At 44.5% G+C, this 27,181-nt stretch overlaps 1 protein-coding gene across 1 annotated transcript in view; it reads left to right on the top strand.

The window, feature by feature from the left end:
* The first annotated feature begins 645 nt into the window (after positions 1-645).
* PRKCI (protein kinase C iota) overlaps positions 646-27,181 on the top strand; it is an 81,662-nt gene continuing 55,126 nt past the window's right edge. The window contains exons 1-2 of the mRNA XM_049774457.1: positions 646-887; positions 26,560-26,681. Coding sequence (XP_049630414.1) covers positions 778-887; positions 26,560-26,681 — 232 coding nt within the window. The 5' untranslated portion in view covers positions 646-777. The remainder of the gene's footprint in view (positions 888-26,559; positions 26,682-27,181) is intronic.

Genomic DNA, 27,181 nt, shown 5'->3' with positions numbered 1-27,181 from the left:
TTGCTTCGTCGGTCAGGCACTGTATAATTAAAGATGCTTGTGCAATCGGTCTCATTGGATTCCTCGGGTCGCAGCGTCTTAAGCGTGACGAAGCGCAAGCCCAGCCAGCGCCCTCCGATGCCTAAAGAGGAGCGGGGCCGTACCCACTCACCGCTCGGGGGAGTCAAACTGGATGCAATAGGAGGCTGGGCGTCGAGTTGCATGCTCGGCACTTCCGGTCCAGATCCCTCCGAAGACTCCAAATCCCAGAATCCCCCGCGGCTACGTACGAGGCGTCGCGCATCAGCTGACCGTGGACGCGACCAAGTGGTAGAACCGGGGGGGGAGACACCGCATCCTTCTCTCTCCATTTTCCACGCAGAGGGGGCCCTTCTCCGAGAAATCCGGTCGCCGCCACTTTATTCCCTCAATAATGCAAAGACTGTGCAAAAGTGTGCCTTCTAGGAGTAGTATCTGCGCGGTTCTCTCGCTCCGTCTATTCCGCCCTCCCCTACACAATGGTAAATCCGGGCGCGGGAGGGGGGCCCGAGAGGGATTTGGCCCGCCCAGCGCCGGAATGTGGGCCTGGGGAGGCGGCGGGGGTGGGAGGAACCCAGGTGGGGAGGCGTGCCGGGCCGGGGCGGCCGGAATAGTGGCCGTGGCTGCGGCGGCCGCGGGCGGTGGTGGGAGGAGCGGCGCGCGGTTCGGGCGGCCGGGGTGAGGCGACCCTTGCTTGCTTGCTTGGGTCGGGCCGGCCGGGCCTGGACGGCGCTGGTGGCGGCGGGCAGCGAGTGGGAGATGCCGACCCAGAGGGACAGCAGCAGCATGTCGCACCCGGGCGGCGGCGGCGGCGGCGGCGGCGGCGGGGACCACTCGCACCAGGTCCGGGTGAAAGCCTATTACCGCGGGTGAGTGAGTGAGCGCGGGGTCCCCCCTCCTGGGTTGGAGGGAGTCGCTCCTTCACTCGAGGTGGATCGGTGGCCCAGCCAGTCCCCCGATCTTCAGACGCTTCCTTCGAGGTCCGGGGTGGCCCCCGGGGTGCCTCCTTGGGACCCCCATTTCGCCCGCCAGACTGGACTCTCTGGGCTTGGCGAGCCCTTTGGGGTTCAGCCTGCAGCACAGCAGGCCCGAAGACTCTGGTCGTCCTCCTCCCTCGGAGTGTCTTGTTTTTGCTCAGCCGGGAAGTCTCTTGGCCCGGACGTTCGGATCGCCCGGAGGAGCCTCCTGAGATTCGATCTGGACGTTCGATCGGGGACCTTGCTTGAGGTCTTTTTTTTTTTTTTTTTTGGAACCCCCCCAAGATCCGGTTTGTCTCCTTGCAAAAGTTAAAAAAAATAATAAAATTCCCCTTTAGGTTTCTTTGTCAAGCTTGGCTTCAAGGGCCATCCACTAGGGTGAGGCGAGGCAGTCCGTACAAGGTGAGCAAGGAGGAGGAGGAGCCTGGGCGGTTTGAAAAATCTGGAATCTCGACGCTTACTGTTATTACCTAATTAATTGTAACTCCCCGTGGCTACCCAGAAGCAGCCAAATCCTCCGATGGTTGCAGCGAGCCACACAGGTAGTTTTCATCAGTGACCCAAGGAGTCCCACTCCTTCCAGTCGAGTCGTGATTGGAAATTTCTTGGACACAATGACATGTAAGAGCATTACAGGAAGGTGAACTGTTTAAGAGCGAACGTAAATATTGGAAACTGAGGCTGAATTTGGTAAAGGGTAGTTTTAAGTTTCTCTGGTCTGTTTCACTGCTTATCCAAGCACGAGTAACTCGCTTAAAAAATAGTCAAGCACTAGGAGGTCGAAACTGCAGTGCATGCTTGTGCATTCCTGAGAGGATCAGTGAAGATAGCAAACGTTCAGAATGCTTCCCTCTATTTGAGAAAATAGAAGCCTCTAAGTGATTTACTGATTTGGTGCTTGCTTGCAAGAAGCCTCTGGTCTGTTTTACTAGCTATATCTAGCAATAGTTTACTGGAATGACTTTGGACATTGTGTGTGTGTGTGTTTTGTTTGTTTGTTTTTGGGCCACACCCAGCGGCACTCAGGGGTTACTCCTGGCTCTGTGCTCAGAAATCGCTCCTGGCAAGCTCCGGGGACCATATAGGATGCTGGGGATCCAACCCAGGTCTGTCCTAAGTAAGCTGAACGTGAGGCAAATGCTCTACAGCTGTGCTATCGCTCCAGCCCCAACATTGGTCATTCTGTCTTTTTGCTAATTGATCGAGTTTGTCCTGGTTATAAAATAACACCTTAGAAGTATTTGCTGTGTATGTTTTCCAAGTTTGTAGTTTGCCATAAGGTCTCTTAATATTTCAGGGTTGTCAGCTATGGGGAAAATATATCCTGCTTCTTTTACCTTTACTTTCATTCCAGAGATGAGCTTGTTTTTACTTTCGAATGTGTTCCTTTTTGTGAAGTTGACTCGAGCTCTTGAGTCAGGCATAGAAAATATATGTCTTTATCTTTAATGTGCTGACTGTTGACAATTAAAAAATACTAGAACGAAAAATGAATACAGGCAGATGATATGAAAGTTCAGAGAAAGTAGAGAAAGTAGTATGAATTGATACCTCAAAAATTTAAAAATGTGGGGCCAGAGAGACAACATGGAGATTATGGTTCGAATGCTGATGGACGCTAGTTCGAATCCCAGCATCCCATATGGTCCCTCGAGCCTGCCAGGAGTGATTTCTGAGCGTAGAGGCAGGAGTAACCCCTGAGCGCTGCTGGGTGTAACCCAAAATATCAAAAAAAAAAAATTGAAAAATGTTTCACTTAGTGAAGGCCAACTTTTCATTATGTTTGGGGTCACCAACATGTACCCTGGTATCTCCCACCACATGCAGGAGGAGATCACAGTCCTGGCACCCAGCACTATGAAGATCATGATCTTTGCCCCAGGCCAGAGCGATAGCACAGGTATAGGGCGTTTGCCTTGCATGCAGACAACCTGGGACTGACCCAAATTCAGTTCCTGGCATCCCATATTGTTCCCTGAGCCTGTCAGGAGCCATTTCTGAGTGCAAAGCCAGTAGTAACCCCTAGAGCCTCTAGGTGTGGCCCAACTTCCCCAAATTAACTCCCAACTCGAGTACTTGGAGTGAAATGGGGGCTCCATCCTGGTCTCACTGTCCACCTTCCAGCAAATGTGGATCAGCAAGCAGGAATATGATGAGTTGGACCCTGTGCATCCTGGACCACAAATGCTTTTAGGCTGAGGGACACCCTTTTTATACAAAACCTAATTCTCAGACCCAGATAAGTGGGCATGGCTTTGTTTGTTTTGCTTGTGTGTGTGTGTGTGGGGGGGGGTTTGGGTCACACCCGGCAGTGCTCAGGGGAAACTTTTGGCTCCATGCTCAGAAATTGCTCCTGGCAGGCACGGGGGACCATACTGGAAGCCGGATTTGAACTGATGACCTTCTGCATGAGAGGCAAACACCTTACCTCTATGCTATCTCTCCGGCCCCGGCTTTATTTGTTGTGTTTTGTTTTTGTTTTTTCCTTTTTCTTAAAGCTGAGTCATTGGATGCATACTGTCTTTTATGGCTTCTCCTCCTGGTAACTCCCATTATGTATAATGAAGAAATCAGGTGCTTCTTTCCTTTTATTCCCTGTTTTTAATGATTTGAAAAATGTAAATAGGCCTAGTCAGTTAAAGCAGAGTTTTATATATTTTTTGAAATTATTAAGACTTCCTTTTTTGTTACATCCCTCAGTCAGTACTCAGGGCTTATGTCTGACTTTGTGCTCAGGGATCACTCTTGGTAGCTTCAGGGTAACTGGGATTGAGCCTAGGTTTGTCACATGTAAGGCAAACTACCCACAGTACTATTGTTTCATCCCTCAGTGCAGAATTTTTTTGTTTGTATGTTTTTGGGTCATACCCAGCAGCACTCAGGGGTTCCTCCTGGCTCAACGCTCAGAAATCGCTCCTGGCAGTCTCGGGGGACCATATGGGATGCGGGATTCAACCACCATCCTTCTGCATGCAAGGCAAATGCTCTACTTCATGCTATCTCTCTGACCCAAGTGCAGAATTTTTCATTTATTTTTTAAATAAAAAAGAAATTTTGAGTGGGGTGACCTCACCCAGCTATGCTCAGGTGGTGTCCTGGCTCAGCATTGGGCAATTAACTCCTGGAAGTGCCCCGGGGAGCATATGGGATGCCAAGGATCAAATCACGGTTGGTTGCTTTCAGAACTTTTAAAACTTCTAAGGAAATCAAATCTGCTGCCCGTTAGGAGTGTAGGTATTAAATTTTCTTGTCTAATTGCTTCAGTTGTATAAAAAAGCCAAAACAACATATTAAGGACTTTTTTTTTTTTTTTTTTTGGTTTTTGGTTTTTGGGCCACACCTGGCGTTGCTCAGGGGTTACTCCTGGCTGTCTGCTCAGAAATAGCTCCTGGCAGGCACGGGGGACCATATGGGACGCCGGGATTCGAACCAACCACCTTTGGTCCTGGATCGGCTGCTTGCAAGGCAAATGCCACTGTGCTATCTCTCCGGGCCCCATATTAATGACTTTTTTTTTTTTTTTTTTTTTTTTTTTTTTCGGTTTTCGGGCCACACCCGGCGATGCTCAGGGGTTACTCCTGGCTGTCTGCTCAGAAATAGCTCCTGGCAGGCACGGGGGACCATATGGGACACCGGGATTCGAACCAACCACCTTTGGTCCTGGATCGGCTGCTTGCAAGGCAAACAGCGCTGTGCTATCTCTCCGGGCCCTATTAATGACTTTTTAAATACTTAATTAAACATTCTCTAAGAGGGGCCGGAGTGATAGCACAGCAGTAGGCCGTTTGTCTTTCACACAGCCAACCTGGATGGACCTGGGTTTGATTCCTGGCATCCCATATGGTCCCTGAGCCTGCCTGGAGCGATTTCTGAGTGCAGAGCAAAGAGTAGCCCCTGAGTGCCTCTGGGTATGACCCCCCCCCCCAAAAAAAAATCTCTAAGACATTCAAGTTAACATTTTTGTTTTTGGGGGCCACACTCAGAGATGCTCAGCAGTTACTCCTGGCAGGGTTTGGGGGACATAAAGAATGCTGGAGATTGAACCAGGGTCTACCTGCAAGGCAAGAAGCTCCCTACCCACTGTACTATCTCTCGAACCACATTTAATTTTTTTTGTTTGTTTCTGTTTTTGGGCCACATCTGGCAGCGCTCAGGTGTTACTCCTGACTTTGTGCTCAGAAATCACTCCTGACAGGCTTGGGGAACCATGTGGGATGCTGGGGATTGAAACCCATCGGTCATTGGTCGGCCACATGTAAGGTAGATTTTCTGTTGCTGTGCTATCACTCCGGCCCCTTAATTTGGTTTTTAAAATCTATGTATTTTGGCCTGGGAGACAGTACAGTGGGTAGGGCACTTGCCTTGCATGTCGTTGACCCAGGTTTGATCCCTGGCACCCTATTTAGTCCTCCAAGTCCTGCCAATAGTGAATCTTTTTTTTTTTTTTTTTTGGTTTTTGGGCCATACCCAGCAGTGCTCAGGGGTTACTCCTGGCTGTCTGCTCAGAAATAGCTCCTGGCAGGCACGGGGGACCATATGGGACACCGGGATTCGAACCAACCACCTTTGGTCCTGGATCGGCTGCTTACAAGGCAAACGCCACTGTGCTATCTCCCCAATAGTGAATCTTTGAAATCAAAACCAGGATTGAACTTTGAGCATCCTTGAGTGTGGCTTCAAACCAAAGAAAGAATGTATTTTTTACTGAGAACTTTTCATTCAATACATTTTAAATTGTGCGTTTTTTTCCCAAGACTTAATTATTTGGTTTTTGGACCACACCTGCCAATGCTCGAGTTACTTCTGGATCTGTATTCAGGAATCACTCCTGACAGGCTTGGGGACCATATAGGATGCTGTGGATCCATAAAGGCAAATACCTTACCTGTTGTACTATCATTTGGCCCTCAAGACTCCTTTAAAGACAACATCAGCACTCACTAAGTTCTACCAATTTCTGTCCCCTGACATTAGGTATGTTAAGATTTTGTTTAATGACAGTGACCTAAACTGATAGTTATAATATTACATAGTCAGCTGCTCATTACTACAGATGAAACTAAAATGAGTCACCGACAAAGATAGTTAATAATATGTTGGCTAACTAGAGCACCTACCTGATCTTAAAAAAAGAAACTTTTATACCACGAGCATAAGCACAAACTGCATTTGAAACAAATTCCTTTTTCCTCAGATCTTATGAATTACTGTTAAGCGAGCTTTCTGTGTGCCAACTCCTAACAGTATTTCTTCCCAGTGAATAGTCAATTGAGCGTGGGAGAACGAACATACAGGATGTGGGAGATGGAACCAAGGTTGGCCGCATGAAAGGCAAACACCTTACTATATTACCTCTCGGGTCCCTAGGAGTAGCTAGAACTCTTCAGGGAAGTAATTGACCTTTCTTTTCAAAAATATAGATAGTATTCTCATTCTGTTCAATTTATTCTTTTTTTTTTTTTTTTTTTTTTTTGGTTTTTCGGGCCACACCCATTTGATGTTCAGGGGTTACTCCTGGCTAAGCGCTCAGAAATTGCTCCTGGCTTGTGGGGACCATATGGGACGCCGGAGGATCGAACCGTGGTTCTTCCTTGGCTGGCGCTTGCAAGGCAGACACCTTACCTCTAGCGCCACCATGCCGGCCCCCAATTTATTCTTTTTTATTTGTTTTTATTTTTTTACTTTTTCTGGTTTATGGCGGCACTCAGGGATTACTCTTTTTTTGTTTTTTGTTTTTTTGGGTCACACCCAGCAGCGCTCAAGGGTTACTCCTGATTCTATGCTCAGAAATCGCCCCTGGCAGGCACAGGGGACCATATGGGATGCTGGGATTTGAACCACCAACCTTCTGCATGAAAGGCAAACGCCTTACCTCCATGCTTTCTCTCCGGCCCCAGGGATTACTCTTGTCTGCATGCAGAAATCACTGCTGGGGGTGTGGGGGGACCATATGGAATGCTGGGGAACGAACTTGGGTCCGCCCCATGTCAGCTGTGTGCAAGGCAAACACTCTTGTCACTGTGCTATAGCTGTGGCTCCTCAATTTATTAATGGAAATGCGTAGTTTCCTTAGATGTAAAAGACATTTTCCCTTACTAGTTTTTTAATATTATTTGGGGCCACACCCGTGATGCCCAAGGGTTACTTCTGCCTCTGTGCTCAATATTCACTCCCCGACAGGCTCAGGGCACCTTATGGGATAACGGGATCAAACAACCTGGGTCAGCCATGTGCCAGGTATGTGCCCTACCTGCTGTGCTAGTGCTCCAACCCCAGGAGTTAATTCTGTTTCTGCTCCTAGAAATCACTTCTGGCAGTGCTGTGTGACTACATGCAAGGCAGTCATTTTACCTGCTCAACGATCTCCTGGCTTGTAGTATTTTTGTATTGTTTGTTTTTGTTTTGAGCCACATCCAGTTATGCTCTGGGGTCACTCCTGGTGGTCCACAGAGGACCATCTGGAATGCAGAGAATCTAGTAGAAAGCTTGCAAAGCAAATGCCCTACTGCTGTACGATCACTCCCTTCTCAGCCCCCCAGATTTTAATTTTAAGCAAGAGCCCTGAGAATCTTTGGTTTGGGTTTTGGGCCATACCTGGCAGTTCCCAGTGGTTACTCCTGGCTCTGTGCTCAAAATCACTCCTGGCAGGGTCAGGGGACCATATGGGATGCTGGGATAGAATCCAGATCAGTTGTGTGCTTCGTTATTGCTCTGGCCCCAGGATCTGATCTTTTGCAACTACTGAAGAATGCCAGTCTCACTGTTTTTACCCTTTTCTCTCTGAGAGCTTGTCAGTGAGTAGCAGCCTTCCATCAGTCATTACCTAGTGGTGCTATTTTGGAGGAAGAGAAACAGGTTTTGTTAGTGATAGATTGCCGTTGTATGTGCTTATCCTTATAGAGTTACTTAATATTATGGGATAGTGTTTAACAAGGAAATGGCTAGACTACTCATTGCATTTTATTAAAAAAAAAAAGTACAATTAAAAAAATCCATAGTTTTCACTATTTTTTGGTAGGGGGGCCACGTCTGGCAGTTTTCAAAATTTTTCCTGGCAGGCTCAGTGGACCATATGGGATACCAGGGACCATATCAGGGTTGCCTGCTTGCAAGGCAAATGCCCTGCCACTGAGTTTTCAATAATCATTTTTTGTTTGTTTGTTTTGGTTTTGGGTCACATCCAGCAGTACTCAGGGATTACTTCTGGCTCTACGCTCAGAAATCACCCCTGGCAGGCACAGGGGACTATATGGGATGTTGGGATTCGAACCACCGTCCTTCTGCATGAAAGGCAAACGCCTTACCTCCATGCTATTTCTCTGGCACCTCAATAATCTTCTTAAGACACATGGTTTAAGAGCTGGAGCGATAGCACAGCAGGTAGGGTATTTGCCTTGCATGGGTTTGATCTCTGACATCCCATGTGGTCCTCAACCATGCCAGGGGCAATTTCTGAGTAATCCCTGAACACATCAGTGTGGACCAAATCCAAATCGAACAAAAAAAGACATATGGTTTATTTTATTTCATTGGGGGTGAGTGGGTTGAGGCTTCACTTGGAGGTGGTCAGGAGCTATTCCTGGCTTTGTCTCAGAAGTGACTGCTGGCAGTGCTGGGGAACTGTATGTGGTTCTTGGGATTTGAGTCAGAGTCTGTGGGACACAAAGCAAATCCGGTAACCCGTAAACTTTCTTTCCCACTGCTCTTTCTTTGTATTATGGGAAGTTTTGCAAAAAACCTTCAAAATATGCACTTCAAAAAATTGTTACTAAGTAGTTATAGCAATACAGGGATTCTTTCTGTGTGTATCTATAAGGAAAGATTATTGGCTCCTTAAATATTTAGATTGTTCAGTGAGGGAGGTATGTAGGTTATTTTTCTCACTGAACAAGTCTTGGCAAGACTTGTTTGTGAAAATATTGCAAAATAAGTTTTGTGATGTTCTTAAGTCATGGTTCTAAGGAAATATAAATAAAACATTGAGAGTTGGGGGAATGTTTGTTGGTCCTGGAGCTTCTGGCATGGCACCCAGTGACCAGGCAACTGAGCCTTTACTAGAAAGGGCTCGTTGACTTGCTGCCAGAAACCAAAACCACTTCCCAGAAATTTGACATAGATTATAGGAAGGTTAGTTGATTACTGGGAGTAAGGACTGAGTGGTAGAGATGAGATGAGAGAGAGAAACCTGTGGTGTGCAGACTATAGTGTATGGAACCAGGAGGAAGAAGCAGCTTGTGACTGAAAAGCAGCTTCCAGCTTGTTTTTTCTTTAATTTTAAATTTAGAGCATATTAGGGTCTATAGTCAAACCCATGTCCATGAAATCAGACATATTTAATAGGGTGTTACTCCTATACAACTGGGAAAAAAATGTATGATTCTAGACCATTATGGCTGTTAATTGCTGTACAGTGCTAATCTAATACAGTATAACATATTTTTTGTTGTTGTTTTTGAGTCGCACCCGGCAGCACTTAGGGGCTCTCTATGCTCAGAAATCACCCCTGGCAGGCACAGGGGACTATATGGGATGTTGGGATTCGAACCACCGTCCTTCTGCATGAAAGGCAAATGCCTTACCTCCATGCTATCTCTCCAGCCCATAACTTATTTTTCTAATAAGTAATTTTTTCCAAAGTTGACAGAACAGCTAAAGTCCCGTCATATTTTCAAGGTAACTTGCATGCTTTTTTTGTTTGTTTTTTTGGTATTTGGGTCACAGCAGCTCTCAGGGGTTACTCCTGGCTTTGAGCTCAGAAATCACTCCTGGCAGGCTCAGGGGACCATAAGGTATGTCAGGAATCGAACTGGAGTCCATGCCATGTGCAAGACAAACGTCTTACCACTGTGCTATCGCTCTGGCCCCTAAATGCTTTTTTTTTTTTTTTTTTTTTTTTGGCTACACCTGCCTATGCTCAGATTACTCCTGGTTTGGTTTTTCTGGAGACTGTGTAGTGCCAGGAACTGTGCCCAGGATATTACATATGCAAATCAAGTACCCTTCTTACTGAGCTTAAAAAAGTTATCTCTGGGGCCTGAGAGATAGCATGGAGGTAAAGCATTTGCCTTTCATGTAGAAGGTCAGTGGTTTGAATCCCGGCATCCCATATAGTCCCCTGTGCCTGCCAGGAGCTATTTCTGAGCATAGAGCCAGGAGTAACCCCTGAGCGCTGCCGGGTGTTACCCAAAACCAAAAAAAGTTAGTCCTGACCCTTAAAAATTATCTTCAGGGCCAGAGAGATAGCATGGTGGTAGGGCGTTTGTCTTGCAAGCGGCCAACCCAGGACCAAAGGTGGTTTGAATCCCTGCATCCCTTGAGGTCCCCTGCCAGGGGCAATTTCTAAATAGATAGCCTGGAGTAACCCCTGAACGCAGCTGGGTGTGGCCCAAAAACAAAAAAAAAACCCTTATCTTCAGATTTTAATCTATTGTTTATTTTTGTTTTGGGAATTACACCTAGCTCTGCAGAGGGATAACTCCTGGCTCTGCACTCAGGGATCACCACTCCTGGCGGTCTATGGGGACCATAAGGAATTTTGGGTTGGCTGCTTGTGAGGCAAACACCCCACTTACTGAGCTATCTCAAACTCTATGTCTTTGGATTTTATCTGAACAAAATTGTCATGTTCAGCTTACTAAGTGTTGCTGAGCCCCTATTCTTAGTACACATCTAGGTACAGGCTTGGCATAGGATGGAAAGGCGTGCCTTTGATGAGCTATGTGTGGGATGGTTGTGTATGCTTTTTTTTTTGTTTGTTTGTTTTGTTTTTTGGGCCACACCCGGCAGTGCTCAGGGGTTACTCCTGGCTGTCTACTCAGAAATTGCTCCTGGCAGGCACAGGGGACCATATGGGACACTGGGATTCGAACCAACTTTGTTCCTGGATCGGCTGCTTGCAAGGCAAACACCGCTGTGCTATCTCTCCGGGCCCATGTGTATGCTTTTTTTATATGAGTAAATAAAGGTGTGTGTGTATGTATGTGTTCATTAACTGAGATACGGATATTGGAGAGGTATTTGAAATATAGAGTATTTGGAGATAATTTTATTCTTTCATTCTCTTTCAAATGTTTGAAACTAATAGAAAATGAATATTTACTTGCCTATTAGATGATGACACTGAGTAGGAGATCATTTCAAGTTTTGCCCAACAGTATGTTTGGGCAACATATCCTAGTTAATATGTTAGTCTCCTATTGCTTGTTTCTTTCTTTCTTTTTTTTTTTTTGTTTCTGTTTTTGGGCCACACTTGGTAGTGCTCAGGGATTACTTCTGGCTCTGGGCTCAGAAATCGCTCCTGGCAGACATAGCATGCCTGGAATTGAACTCAGGTCCATCCTGGGTCAGCCACATGCAAGGCAAATGCACCTCCCACCCCTCTCACCTCTCTTTTCCCCAGCCCCCCCCCCCCGGCCCCCAGGAATAATTTCTAAGTAAAGGGATAGGAGTAACCCTTCAGCATCATTAGGTACGACCCCCACCCCCAAAAAAAGAGGGTCTTTAAAATGGCTTTTTATCATCAAAAAATAATTTGAATCTCTGGCCAGAGAGATAGCATAGCAGTAGGCAGTTTGGCTGCAATCTTGGTACCTCATATGGTCCCCTGAACCAGCCAAGAGCGATTTCTGAGCATAGAGTCAGGTATAACCCCTGGCACCACTGGGTGTGACCCAAAGCCCAGAAAGCCAAAAAAAAAAATTAATTTGAGGGCTGGTACTCAAAAATTATATGAATATTCTGTTCTTCAAACCTTTCTCTTACTCTATTTGTGACTGAAAATTGGATTCCCTTCTCCCCCTTTGATTAGACTCATTCAGTTTTGGAGAAAAGCTTATGTTGCCCTAGTAGAAAGGCAGAATGTGGTTCTTTTTTCAGAATTTATTTTGAAAACAGTTTTTGTTGCAGAAAGAATTTAATGTTTGTTTGTTTTTTGGGTTACCTGGCGCCACTCTGATTACTCATGGCTCTGCGCTCAGAAATCAGTCTTGCCAAGCCCAGGGGACAATATGGGATGCTGAGGATCGAACCCGGGATGGCCACATGCAAGGCAAACATCCTACCTGTTGTGCTATAACTCTGGCCCAGAATTTAAATTATAGAACTACGAAGCAATGAATATTTAAAGCAGTTTTGTCTTGGGCCTGGAGATATAGTACAGCAGGTACTTGTCTTGCACATGTTGACTCAGGCTCAATATCCAGTGTTCCATATGGGCCACCAGCTTGCCAAAAGTGATTCCTGAGCACAGAACCCTTGTATATCCCATGGGGTTCACCCCAGAACTTAATAAAAAAAGCAGTTTGTCTTGTGGAGACTGATAGCAAAATTAAAAATGCTTTCTTTTTATAAAATTCAGCTAAAACTCTAAATTTGTCATTTGGGAAATTTATGTTCAACTATATTCTGTTGAAGACCAGCTGTAAGATAATTTATGCTGTCATTTAGATTAAAATTAGAAAAAAATCCTGATGCATAATGTTTTTACCTTTAGAATGCGATATCCTTATTTTGCAATTCATTTTTATCTTTATTACTATAATTAGAATCTGGGGGTAGTGGAATGTATGAACATGGTGCTTTTCCAATTACTTAGTGGTGTTTACTTAAAACTCCCTTAAATGTTTTATTTTAGTTTCTGAAACCTTAAGGAGTGGCAGTTGATAAAGCATAGCTCCTTCATTGAGTCACGTTGATAACTGTGCAGTTAAGTAGGACGGATCGTGGTTTGATCTTGCGGTTCGATTCCCTGGTGTCCCATATGGTCCCCCAAGACAGGAGTGATTTCTGAATGCATAGCCAAAAGTAACCCCTAAGCATCATCAGGTGTTGCCCCACCAAAAAAAAAAAAAGATTTTAAAGAATTACACAAATATTTAGAAATATTTGTTCTAATAACTATTTTCTAGCTCTTTAAAAATAAGATTTGTAAAAGAAAAAAAAAAAGATTTGAAACGGGGCCAGAGAGATAGCATAGAGGTAAGACGTTTGCCTTGCATACAGAAGGACGGTAGTTTGAATCCCGGCATCCAATATGGTTCCCTGAGCCTGCCAGAAGCAATTTCTGAGCATAGAGCCAAGAGTAACCCCTGATCATTGCTGGTGTGACCCCCCCAAAAAATAAATAAAATAAAAAAAGATTTGTGAAGAGCCCCTTATTTACAGATATGCTTATATAGCTGTTAATTTTAATTCTACTAGGGCATTAGCAGGAAGTTTTATGAATGCATTTATATATATATACATATACATATGTATACACACACACACACACACACACATATATGGGGTTTTTTTTTGGTTTTTGTTTTTGTTTTTTTTTTTTTTGGTCTTTGAGCCACACCCAGTGATGCTCAGGGGTTACTCCTGGCCGTCTGCTCAGAAATATGTCCTGGCAGGCACAGGGGACCATATGGGACACCGGGATTTGAACCAACCACCTTTGGTCCTGGATTGGCTGCTTGCAAGGCAAACACCGCTGTGCTAGCTGTGCTATCTCTCCGAGCCCATATATGTTTATTTACTTGGTGTTTTGGCCACACCTAGTGATGCTCAGGGGTTACTTTTGGCTATGGTTATTCCTGGCTCTGCACTCAGAAATAGATCTTGGCTTGGAAGACCATATGGGATGCCAGGGGATCGAACCATGGTCCTCCTAGGACAGCCTTATGCAAGACAAACGCACTAGCTGTGCCACCGCTCCGGCCCGAGGAAGTTGTATTTTTGTTTTTGGGTCATACTGGGCAAGTTCAGAGGTTACTCCTGGCTCTATGCTCAGAAATCGCTCCTGGCAGGCTCAGGGGATCATTTGGGATGCTGGGATTCGAACCACTGTCCTTGTGCATGCAAGGCAAATACCCTACCTCCATGCTATCTCTCTGGCCCCGGAAGTTGTATTTTAACTGATGAAGCAAGTGTTTTCTCTTCTATTTGAAAAAGATAATGCATGTTTTTTGCCAGAGAATTTCTATCAGAAACTTCTCTTTTGGGGCCGGAGAGATAGCATGGAGGTAAGATGTTTGAATGGAGGTCAGTGGTTTGAATCCCGGCATCCCATATGGTCCCCTGAGACTGCCAGGAGTGATTTCTAAGTGTAGAGCCAGGAGTAATCTCTGAGTGCTGCCAGGTGTGACCCAAAAACCAAAAAAAAAGAAAGAAAAAAAAGAAACTTCTCTCCTGAATTAATTCTGAAGTACATTATTCTCCAAAGTCTTACTGCCTCATACTAATAACCTTGTGGATATTTTCAAAGAAAAATTGCTTTAAGGTAAGCAGGTTTGGTCTGAGAGGTAGGGTAGGCAAGCAGGTAGGGTGCTTGCCTTGCACATGCCCACCCTGGTTTCCCTATATGGAGCCCAGAGCATTGCAGGAGTTATATTTGAAGACAAAACAAAGCAAAATTAAAGGTAAGCAGGCTCTCTTTTATTATCATTTGAGGAAGAAACTGTTGTTATTTTTGGGTTTTTGGGCCACATCCGGCGGCTTTCAGGGGTACTCATGGTTATGTGTTCAAAAAATTGCTTCTGGCAGTCTCAGGGACCATTTTGGATTCTGGGAATTGAACCTGGATCTGTCCTGGGTTGGCCACTTGCAAGACAAATGTCTTATCCACTGTTGTAACACTCTTGCCTGTTTTGTTTTTGTTTTCATTTTTTGAGTCACACCCGGCAGCTCTCGGGTTACTCCTGGCTCTACGCTCAGAAATTGCTCCTGGCAGGCTCCGGAGACCTTTTTTTTTTTTAAATTAGAATTTAGAGGGGTAAGGCAATAAATTGCTTCTCTCAGCTTTTTTTTTTTTTTGGGGGGGGGAACATACTACAAAAAAGGCCTAGTTAGAAAGACCCTAGCCCATGTCATCATCAGATTTCTTGGATTCTTTCCTGGCTTCTACTTTACCATGGCAACAGCAGTGAAGAGGTGTCACGGACTGGTTAGTCCTGACATAATGGAATCTTCTGGGGTCCCTTGAACGGTGGGTGCACAGGGACAGCTGTGGGAGACAGAGGCCAAAGACTCAAGTTTGGTTCAACTCTGTTCCATTTATTTAAAGCAAAAGGTGGAATATTTATATTCAATATCTTGACAGGTCATAATTTTCAGACAAAGCTAATTTACTAAATAAAAAAGCACAGGAGCAAATTTTTCTGACGCAGGGCAGTTTTGCTTTTTTTTCTTGTTATCTGAGGTTCCTCAGCTAGCAAGATGAGTTCTCAGTGACCAATATTATTTTGATTTTATTGTAGTTTATCATTCTGAACTGGGGCTTGAAATATTAACCCTTGATATGACTGCACATAGGCTAACCACAAAGCTAGATTTGAGGGTAATTATTCCATCAGACTAAATAGAAAATACTTGAATCTAAGCAAATGTTCCTTATAAGGCGTGTTTATAAATCTGACTAATTCTTAAGAGACGCTCTAAGAAAAGTGAGTAATGGGGCCAGGCGGTGGCGCTGGAGGTAAGGTGCCTGCCTTGCCTGCGCTAGCCTAGGACGGACCGCGGTTCCATCCCCCGGCGTCCCATATGGTCCCCCAAGAAGCCAGGAGCAACTTCTGAGCGCATAGCCAGGAGTAACCCCTGTGCGTCACAGGGTGTGGCCCAAAAACCAAAAAAAAAAAAACCAAAAAAAAAAAAAAAAAAAAAAAGAAAAGTGAGTAATGATTATTCTGTAAGACTCGATAAAGAATATTTGAATCCACGCAAATGTTAAATCTGAGTAATCTTTAAAATGTCAGCTGAAGTTATGTCTCAATTAATTTTTATGCTACATCCCCTTTTTTCCTGAATGCCTCATTGATAGGCAACCAAGATTTTTTAGGGCCCTAATGCCTGTGAGTTCTGGTTATTTTCCAAGCATGCTACTTTTCATGGCCCTCTATGAGTACAGGCTGCTTTGAAAAGATCCTGCCAGGCCGGGAAGGTGGCGCTAGAGGTAAGGTGTCTGCCTTACAAGCGCTAGTGTAGGACGGACCGTGGTTCGATCCCCCGGCGTCCCATATGGTCTCCCCAAGCCAGGGGCGATTTCTGAGCTCATAGCCAGGAGTAACCCCTGAGCGTCAAACGGGTGTGGCCCAAAAACAAAAAAAAAAAAAAAAAAAAAAAAAGGTCCAATAATATGGGGCCAGGCGGTGGCGCTGGAGGTAAGGTGCCTGCCTTACCTGCGCTAGCCTTGGACGGACCGCGGTTCGATCCCCCGGTGTCCCATATGGTCCCCCAAGCCAGGAGCGACTTCTGAGCGCATAGCCAGGAGTAACCTCTGAGTGTCACCGGGTGTGGCCCAAAAAAACCAAAAAAAAAAAAAAAACCAAAAAAAAAAAAAAAAAAAAAAAAAAAGAAAAGATCCTGCCATAATAGACAGCTTTTGAAAAACCCTCCCTCAGGCAGTTAGGGCCTTTTCAAACTTGTTGCCTTCCTAGGTCTCAGGGTCTATTTACATGGAGGATGATATAGCAGAGGAGGTTATGTGGACCACCTGCTGCTCTGGTGCCTACTTCTGGGGTAACTCTAGCAGCCAGACCTCTACAAATATCAGACTCCCAGTGTTGATGTTGGCGAGGCCTTTTGGAAGGCCCAAAAGGCTTTCCGGGCCTCCTTAGTGAAGCCCTTGATCTTATCCTTTGCTCTTGTTCTGCAGGGTAGGTTCTGTGGGTTGAGAGCTTGATGAATGTGTACAAGCTAGGAGACACAGGCTGAGGCTCAGGTGTTTGCTGGGCAGACTTCTGAGCTCTGGACTGGTTGGTCAGCAGATGAAGAGAGGGTCTCACTCCCATGTGGCCTTTGTGTTCCTACAAGGACTGCTCACATCAGTGGCAACTTAAGAAAAGAGGCCGTTTTTTATTTTCAGGAGTTCTTATACTATTTTGTATAACTGTTGCTACCAGTAAGTATAGGTTTTTGTTTATCCACATAATACCCTGTCAGGGGCTGGAGTGATAGCACAGCTGTAGGGCGTTTGCCTTACATGTGGCTGACCTAAGATGGACTCCAGTTCCATTCCTGACATTCTATAAGGTCCCGCAGCCTGCCAGGATCAATTTCTGTGTACAGAGCCAGGGATAACCCCTGAACACCATCGGTGTGCCCAAAAACTAATCAATCAATAAAGTTTAAAAAAAATAATATCCATTCAGAGAGTTGTATGGTCATATTTCTTTCTTTTTTCTTTTTTCTTTTTTTGGTTTTTGGGCCACACCCGGCGGTGCTCAGGGGTTACTCCTGGCTGTGTGCTTAGAAATAGCTTCTGGCAGGCACGGGGGACCATATGAGACACCGGGATTCGAACCAACCACCTTTGGTCCTGGATTGGCTGCTTTCAAGTCAAACGCCGCTGTGCTATCTCTCCGGGCCCGTATGGTCATATTTCAAAAACATTCATTCATAAACAGATCCATACATTTACCTCTTTGCCTTGCTGTTGTTGGATGACCAGGGCTTGACACACTAGGCTGTGGTGCTCGCTCAGGGCCTCATGCTTGAGTTGTAGAGTTTACCCACACATTGAGTTGTGCTGGTGCACATTCTGGTTGTAATGCTCACAGTGAGGTTGTGTGACTCACATTTATGCTCATATGGGTGATATTCCTCACTGCAATGCTGGAACCTCTTTAGTTGTGCTCCCTGGGACTCACTGTAGTTGCAGGGATGATGTAGTTGCAGATGGCTGAGTGCAGAGCCAGGAATTATTGAAGCATCACCCAACATGAGAAGGAAGAAAGAAAGGAAGGATGGCGGGAGGGAGGGAGGGACGGAAGGAAAGAGGAGAGGAGGAGGAAGGAAGGAAGGCAGGATGGAAGGATGGCAGGCAGGGAGACTGCACAGATCACAGGACTCTCCTGGGGCAGGTGGACAGCACCAGAGATAACTTTCAGCTACTGAGCAATCCTGAGTCAGAACTCTCTCTGCTCCTGCTAAAATTGGGTTTTGGGGTGGGAGGTGTTGAGTTTGTTTTTGCTTATGAGTTTTATGAATTCTTTATATAACCAGCGTATTAACTCATTGTCAGATATATGATTTATAGCTATCTTCTCTTAGTTAGTAGGTTGCTTTTTCAGTTTATTGAATTTTTTTTTTTTTTTTTTGGTTTTTGGGTCACATCCGGCAGCACTCAGGGGTTACTCCTGGCTCTATGCTCAGAAATTGCTCCTGGCAGGCATGGGGACCATATGGGATGCCGGGATTTGACCCACGACCTTCTACATGCAAGGCAAATGCCTTACCTCCATGCTATCTCTTTGGCCCCAATTTTTTTTTTCTTTGTGGTACCAGGGGCTAAGCCCAAGGCTCCTTATATGCAAGCCAAGTGCTCTACATTCTAGTTACACATCCAGTCTAATGTTTTCCTTACTTTTTCTCTTGTTTTTTTTTTTTTTTTGGGAGGGGGGGTTTGGGCCACATCCAGTGGCATTCAGGGGTTATTCCTGGCTCTGTGCTCAGAAATCGCTTCTGGCAGGCACGGGGAATTCGAACCAAAATTCGAACCAAAAAAATTCGAACCAAAGTTAGTTCCTGTATCAGACGCTTGCAAAGCAAAAGTCCTACCTATGTGCTATCTCTGACCCCTCTTTTTTTTTTTTCTGGTTTGTTTTTGTCATACCTGGCAGTGCTAGGTATTCACTGAGCTATCTTAACTGCCTTTCCTTTCCTCCATGATTTCCTTTGTTCTACAGAAGCTTTGAAACTTGATGTAGACCCACCTTTTATTTTTATTTTGTTTATTTTTTGCTTTTTGTGTTAGGTTTAAAAAAGTTTAAAGCCCTTTTTCTCCCTCCCTGTCTCTTTCCCTTCCTTTCTCCTTCTGTATATTGGGTGATGTTAGGGTGATTCCTGTTTTTGCACTAATGAATTACTCCCAGAAGTTCTCGAGGTCCTCATGAGATGCAAGGGATTGAACCCAGGTTGGTTTCATGTAAGATAAGTGCCTATGTGCTGTACTATCTGTCCAGCTTCTGTTTCATTATCTTTCACAGAATACTTTTTTTGGGGGGGCACACCCAACAATGCTCGAGTTACTCCTGGCTCTACACTCAGAAATCGCTCCTGGCAGGCAGGGGGGACCATATGGGGTGCCAGGATTCAAACCACCATCTGCCCTGGATCCGCTGCTTGCAAAGCAAACACCCTACTACTGTGCTATCTCTCCAGCCCCTCACAGAATACTTTTATTTGGTGTTTTTTGAGTAGGGGCACATCTGGTGGTGGAGATGGGAAGGGGGCTACACCCAGCTTCATGCTTGGGGGCCATTCCAGTGATCACTGGGATTGTGGGTGGGGAATGCAGCGAATCTGGGACCCTTGCATACAAATCATGCTCTTTGGTCCTTTGACCTATCTCCTCACCCTTTTCATGAAATTATTTAGTTTTGGGACACGTAGCTGCTCAGGTTTTTCCTGGCTTTGTATTCAGAAATCACTCCAGGTGGTGGTGGGGCCGAGGGACCATATGGAATATTGGAGATCCAACCTGGGTCTGGTGTGTGCAAGACAAATGCCTCACCCACTGCACTATCTCTTCAAACTCCCCCCACCGTTTTTTTTTTGGCCACACCCGGCAGCGCTCAGGGGTTACTCCTGGCTCTACACTCAGAAATCACTCCTGGCAGGCTCGGGGAACCTTATAGGATGTTGGGATTTGAACCACCATCCTTCTGCATGCAAGGCAAATGCCCCACTTCCATGCTATCTCTCCGGCCCCCAACTCCTTTTTTGGGGGGGGGGGTTTGGGCCACACCTGGCGGTGCTCCGGGTTTACTCCTGGCTATCTGCTCAGAAATAGCTCCTGGCAGGCACGGGGGACCATATGGGACATTGGGATTCGAACCAACCGCCTTTGGTCCTGAATTGGCTGCTTGCAAGGCAAACGCAGCTGTGCTATCACTCCGGGCCCCCAACTCCTCCTTTAATGAAATACCTAATATCTTTCAGTGATCTCCTTGGTTAAGTTTATTTTTAGGTATTAATGGTTGCGATCTTAATTTTTTGTACAATAAACACAGCTTTATTTTGTAAATATGGTAAGAAAAAAGAGAAAGGAGGAAGGGGAAGTTGGTAGGGTAGATAGATTAAAAGAGATAGAGGAGGAGAGAACAAAGACAAAACACAGACTTCTTTTGAGTGAGAAAACAGCCCATAAAGTTAAAAAATGAATTACATATACCAAGTTGAGATAAAATAAAATCAATATAAAATGTGCTTTATTGTAGCTTTTTTTTTTTAATTTTATTTTGTGGGTACTTTGGGCCATACCTGATGTTGCTAGGGAGCGATTGCAGGCACTGTACTCCAGGGACTGTGCAGTGCCAGGTATTGAACCCTTGTTGGTGTAGTGGGGATTATATGCAGTGTCTGGGATTAAACCAGAGTCAGCTTCATTGCAAGGCAAATAAATGCTTGTTTTCTGTATTCTATTCTCTCTGTCCTCAGCCCCTATTATTTATGTTCTTTGAAATTTTCTTTTTGTTTTTTGTTTTTTGGGTCACACCCGGTGGTACTCAGGGGTTACTCCTAGCTGTCTGCTCAGAAATAGCTCCTGGCAGGCACGGGGGACCATATGGGACACCGGGATTCATGAAATTTTCTCTAAAGTAATTTTCTTTAAAGTAATTGCCCCTCCAACACACCTGTTATTCTCAGTGCTTAATTGTGGCTTTAGGCTCAAGGCTTAGTTCTGGTCGTGATCAGGGGACAAAAATGGGGTGCAGGGAATTTAACCTGGGTTATCTGGGTGCAAGGCAAACTCCTTACCCACAGTACTATCTTTTATAAAAATGATTTTTTTGTTTTTGTTTTTTTTTTTTTTTTTTTTGTGTTCAGGGGTTATTCCTGGCTAAGTGCTCAGAAATTGCCCCTGGCTTGGGGGGACCATATGGGACGCCTGGGGATCGAACCGTGGTCCTGATCCTTGGCTAGTGCTTGCAAGGCTACCTCGCCGGCCCCTATAAAAATGATTTTTTTTTTTTTTGGTGTTTGGGCCACACCCTGTAACGCTCAGGGGTTACTCCTGGATATGCGCTCAGAAGTCGATCCTGGCTTGGGGGACCATATGGGACACAGGGGGATCAAACCGCGGTCCGTTCAAGGCTAGCGCAGGCAAGGCAGGCACCTTACCTCTTGTGCCACCGCCCGGCCCCTAAAAATGATTTTTTTTAAAAAAGCATATAAGAGACCATAGAGATAATAGTACAGCAGGTAAAGTGCTTGCCCAGCATGCAGCCAGTCTGGTTTCAATTACTGGCATCCCTTAGCACCACCAGGAGTAATTCCTGGGTGCAGAGTAAGGAGCAAACCTTAAGCATTGCTGGATATGGCCTCAAAACCAAAATAAATAAATACATGAAAGAAAGTATTTAAATGAGTCCTTATGTAAATATTAGCACTCTAGGAACCGAAAGGTATGATGAAATGCTTATCAGAAGAAAGGTAATCTAATGTCAATAAAACTTCTCCTTTAGAAGTACCTCTTTGTCCTTTTGGGCTGGCATGTTTTTCAGTCAGTTTGCTTTGGTTTTGGCCACACCCAGAGATTCCTGGCTCTTGGCTAAGGAATTTCTCCTGAAGGGGCTCGCAGGACCATATTAATTAGGGATTGAACCTGGGTTGCCTGCTGCAAGGCAAGCATCTTACCTGCTGTACTGTCTGTCTGGCACTGTTCTTTAGTTTGTTGTGGAGACCGGTGTCTCAGGGAATCAGCTAGGAGGTCTTTTAGGAACAGCATAGAAGAGAAAGAAGAGAAGGGAAGAGAAGCCATAGTTGGCCTTCCGTGAGAGGAGTCAAAAGACGAGTTGATACCTTATGGCTTCCTTCCCTGAGTTACATATAGGCCGATCTTTTGTTGCTGCCTTAAAAAATCAATCTTTGGTTGTGGACTGGAGATCTTGGGCTGATGAGTCAAGTCTTGCAAGGAGGCTGACTGCTGGGATTTTTTCAGTACTTGTGGAGGGGAAGTTAAAAGTGTGTAATGTAGTACCACCCATGCCAAAGATCCAGATATGCAGTCTACTGTTTCCTAAAGTGATATATGCCCTTAGACTCAGTTTTTAATTGTAGAATTTTTTTTTTTTTGCCACACCCAGTGACGCTCAGGAGTTACTCCTGGCTATGTGCTCAGAAATCACTCCTGGCGTGGGGGATCATATGGGACATGGGAGATGGAGAGAGGGGGATCGAACCATAGTCTGTCCTAGGCTATTGCGTGCAAGGCAGGCACTTTACCCCATGTGCCACGCTCTGGCCCCTTAACCCTAGAATTTTAATACGCTTTTTTAAATATTCTATAAACGTAGAAAGAGGAAAACAGTATTTTTCTTATAAAAAGTGCTTGTTTTTGTAAGGTTTTTTTCTCAAGAAAGTATTTTTTATATCTAGTCTCAGATTTTTATTTAGTTTTTTATTATTTGCTTATTTTTGTATTTATTTAGGTTTTTGGGCCATACCCGGCAGCGTTCAGGGGTTACTCCTGGATCTGTGCTCAGAAATTGCTCCTGGCAGGCTCAAATGACCATGTGGGATGTCAAGAATCGAAACCCGGGTCCATCCCAGGTCGGCAATGTGCAAGGCAAATGCCCTCCCACTGTGCTATCGTTTGGCCCCTTGTTTTTGTGTTTTGGTCCACACCTGAGCCTGCGCTTAGCAGGCTTGTGGGACCATAGGGATGTCATGGAACTTGAGTTGGCCGTGCACAAGGCAGATGCCCTAGCTGCTGTGCTATTGCTCTGGCCCCTACTCTCAGATTTTTATATAATTAACTTGTTTTGAGACCACACCTAGAAGTGCTCAGGGTAGTTCTTGTTGGTGCTGTACTGTTGAGCCTCCTGCATATAAAACCAGCCCTCCTCTTGCTGAGCTCCTTAAGATCATTAGTATGTCCTTAAGTTTTTTTGTTTGTTTGTTTTTTGTTTTTGGGTCACACCCGGCAGCACTCAGGGGTTACTCCTGACTCCACGCTTAGAAATCGCTTCTGGCAGGCACGGGGGACCATATGGGATGCCGGGATTTGAACCAATGACCTTCTGCATGAAAGGCCTTACCTCCATGCTATCTCTCTGACCCCAGATGTCCTTACATTTTTAGGGAGGTATTCTTGAAAGCATTAGTGCTTATGAATAAAAGAACTTGAAATGATTTTAGTGTTTTAATTTTATGATGAGAGTAGAACTTTAGAACTCAGCATGATTTCTAACTGTTTTTGTTTTGGGACCACACTGTGTGGCACTCACTCCTGGCTTTGCATTTAGGAAACACTCCTGGAGGTGCTCAGGGACCATGCCAGGAATACTGGGGATTGAACCCTGGTCAGTTGTGTGCAAGGCTAGTGGTCTACCCACTGGACCAAATTTCCCAATTTTTTTTCTTTTCTTTTCTTTTTTTTTTTTTTTTTTGGTTTTTGGGTCACACCCAGCAGCGCTCAGGAGTCATGCCTGGCTCTACGCTCAGTAATTGCCCCTGGCAGGCATGGGGGACCATATGGGATGCTGGGATTCGAACCACTGTCCTTCTAGATGCAAGGCAAATGCCTTACCTCCATGCTATCTCCAGCCCCCCAATTTTTTTTTCTTTTTTTTTTTTTTTTTTGGTTTTTGGGCCACAGGCGGCAGTGCTCAGGGGTTACTCCTGGCTGTCTGCTCACCCGGATTCGAACCAACCACCTTTGGTCCTGGATCTACTGCTTGCAAGGCAAACGCCGCTGTGCTATCTCTCCAGCCCCCCCCCCCCCAATTTTTTTTTTAATTGAAGTTACATTAGTTTGTGTGTCAGACAGTTTTTTATTTTTGTTTTTGGGTCACACCGGGCAGAGGTTACTCCTGGCTCTGCACACATAAATTGTTTCTAGCAGGCTGAGGTCCACATGGAGTGCCCAGTACCAAACCTGGGTCTGTTTTGGGTTGTCTGTATGCAATGCAAATACCCTACTGCTGTGTTATCGCTCGGGCCCCCACGGTTTGTTTTTATTGGACATTTTATTTTCTTGTATTTTATTGGACATTTCTGTATATACCACAGAGGATTGTATTTGTCTTTCTCCTGATTGATTTTGCTTAACTTGTCCCCCTCCAGTTCTGTCCTTGTTCTGACAAAAGGCAAGATGTCATCTTTTCTCATGGTTGACAAGTATTCCATTGTGTATGCACACCACATCCTTTTTATGGGGCCACACCTGGTGGGGTTTAGGGTGGCTCTTGATTCTCCATGCTCAGGGATTGCTCCTAGTAATGATCTGGGGACTTTGTTTTTCCAGGAGTCAAACCTTGGCTTGCAATGCTTGCAAGGCATTGTACTCCATCCCTTGTGCTGTCTGCCCCTCTTCTTGTTGCCCCACCACTTACCATATGGTTTTGTGTGTGTGTATGTTTGTGTTTGGGTTATAAATGTATAAATGGTTATAAATGTTATCTTGGATGTTTGTCAAAAGTGTAGTATAAATATTTTCTTCCATTTGATATTGTTTTTTGTTTTTAGTGATAGTTCTTTTGCAGGGCAAAAGCTTTTTTGCCATAATCCCATTTATTTATTTTTGCTTTTGTTTTCCTTGCTAGTGGATCATTGAAGACACTACTGAGGTCAGTATCATGGTGTGCTTTGCCAGTTTTCTTTGATGTATTTTGTGGATTCAGTCCAAGAGCTAAGTCTTTAATCTATTTTGAACTAACTTTTGTGCATGGTGTGAAATAGTGGTCTGATTTCATTGTTTTGTTTTGTGGCCTGAGATTGAACCCAGGACCTCACATATGCAAGGCAAATTCTCTGTTGCTAAGCTACAAAAGTCCTTAGCCCTCCAGTTTCGTTCTTTTGCATGTGGCAGTTTGGTTTTCTCAACACAATTTGTTGAAGAGGTTTTTATTTCTCCCTTTTATGCTCTTGGTTTCTTTGCCCTAAATTAACTGTCTATAGATATGAGGGTTTATTTTCGGACTTTCAACTTTATTCTGTTAATCTGTCTACTTTTATTCCAATACCACACTGTATATGAAGCTGGTAGGTCACAGACCCCACCATGTAGAAGTCACTGGTGGGGTCAGAGTCGCTGGATTTAGAAGTCACTGGTAAGGTCTGATCTTAGGCGAATAGAGCACTCACAAAGAAACATCCACCAGACACTTTAGGAGCAAAACACAGTTTATTGTAGGTACGAAATGGACATATATATTAGAGGAGAGTAAAGCATGGACTGTCAGCCAATTGGGTAGGATGGGAGAGGGACTTAAATCAGGTTGTGTGCTTAAGGTGACTAGCTATACCACTCTATTTTTATTACTAACACACTATAGGCAGTTAAAGTTATTTAATGCAGTGCCTCCTGTCTTTAGCATGCCCCCACCCCCATATTTGGCTGTCTGTGTGTGGGGGGGGTGTGTTTTGTGGTTTCATACAAATTTTAGTAGTGATTGTTCTAGTTCCTTGAAGAATGGTCATTGGGATTTTGGTGCATATTACATGGAATTTGTATAATTCCATCCAATTTGGTGGGATGGTCATTTTTGTTTTTCTTTGTCCTTTGTTGTTGTGATTGGAGTTTACCTGGATTTTGGTACTCACAGAATTGGTACTCACCAGAGATTACACATCTTTATTTTATTATTTATTTCATTTTGAAGGGACTACATCCAGTGGACTTGGGGGTTACTCCTGGTTCTGTACTCAGGAATTACTTGGGGGGCCATATGGGATGCTGGGAATCAAACCCAGGTCGGTCATGTGCAAGGCAAATGTCCTACCTGCTGTACTATCACCCCAACAAGAGAAATTTGAAAGAGAAAATCACTGGACTTATGATTGGAATGATTTGCCATAATACTAATGCAGAAGCTTATTATTAACAGAGTTATTTCTTTGTGGAGTACAGAATTCCAGAAAAAGATGAGATATTCTGCTAAGATTACTGTAGCAATATTAATAATATCTGCTAATATCACCAGTGCAAAGCATATTAATGCAAACTTATTAGCACTAAATTTTATTTTATTTTACTTTAATTTTTGGTTTTTGGGCCACACCTAGTGGCACTCAGGGATTACTCTTAGCTCTGCTCAGAAATTGCTCCTGGCAGGCTCAGGGACTATATGGGATACTGAGGATCAAATCAAGGTTCATCCTGGGTCGTCTGAGTGCAAGGCAAATGCTCTACCACTGTGCTATCACTTCGTCCCCTAAATTTTATTATTATTAGTTTGGTTTTAGGGCCATACCTGGCATCACCTAGGAGTTACTCCTGGCTTGGCACTCAGAATCACTTTTGGCAGACTTGGGAAACATGGCATTCTGGGGATTGAACCTGGGTTGGTACGTGCAAGGCAACACCTTCTCCACTCTGCTTTGGCCTCAGCACTAATATTATTTAATCTGTTAAATTAATTTAGATATGCTTTCTAAATAGAATAAGGAAACTAAATTATGATTTTTATATAGCCACTATTTTTGGCTTAAAGCATTATTTTTTTTAATTTGAATTATACTGTCATAATAGAAATGCATATGGTGCACAAAACTAAGATTGTTAGATTGGTGTTCAGTAATGTATAAAATTTTATTAGTTTTAGTCATTGTCAAACTTAAAATTCTTTTTCTTTTTCAGGGATATCATGATAACACATTTTGAACCTTCAATTTCCTTCGAGGGCCTTTGCAGTGAGGTTCGAGATATGTGTTCTTTTGACAATGAACAGCTTTTCACCATGAAGTGGATAGATGAGGAAGGTGAGTGGTAAAAAAGACTTCTCTGTGTGTAACCAGTTGAACTAAATACTATTCTGGCATTTGTTTTTGTTACTTACTGGTTTGGGGACCACATCTGGCAGTGCTCAGGAATTATTTCTGGCTCTGTACTCTAGGATCGTTCCTTGGGGACCATATGGGATTCCAGGGATCAAATTCTGTTTGTCTGTGTGCAAGGCAAGTGCCCTAACAGCTGTACTATCTCTTCTGGCTCCTGTAATTTTTTTTTTTAAATGTAATTAAAAATCCACATTAATATAAGGTATAAAGATATGCTAGAAATTTGATGTCAGTCTTCCTTTTGGGTGTGTGTGTGGGGGGGGGTGGTGCACACCAGTGGTGCTCAGGAGTTATTCCTGTCTCTGCACTCAGAAATCGTTTTTTGTGGACCTATAAGATACCAAAGATTGAACCTGGGTCTGCTGTGTGTTAAGTCTAGCTCTCTACCCATTCTCAGAACTTCAGCCATTCTCATTTTTCTT

This window comes from Suncus etruscus, chromosome 6 (genome assembly GCF_024139225.1).
Source record: "Suncus etruscus isolate mSunEtr1 chromosome 6, mSunEtr1.pri.cur, whole genome shotgun sequence".
NCBI lineage: Eukaryota > Metazoa > Chordata > Mammalia > Eulipotyphla > Soricidae > Suncus > Suncus etruscus.
The sequence above is the reverse complement of the archived record's forward strand: the minus strand, read 5'-3'. Positions and strand labels throughout refer to the sequence as shown.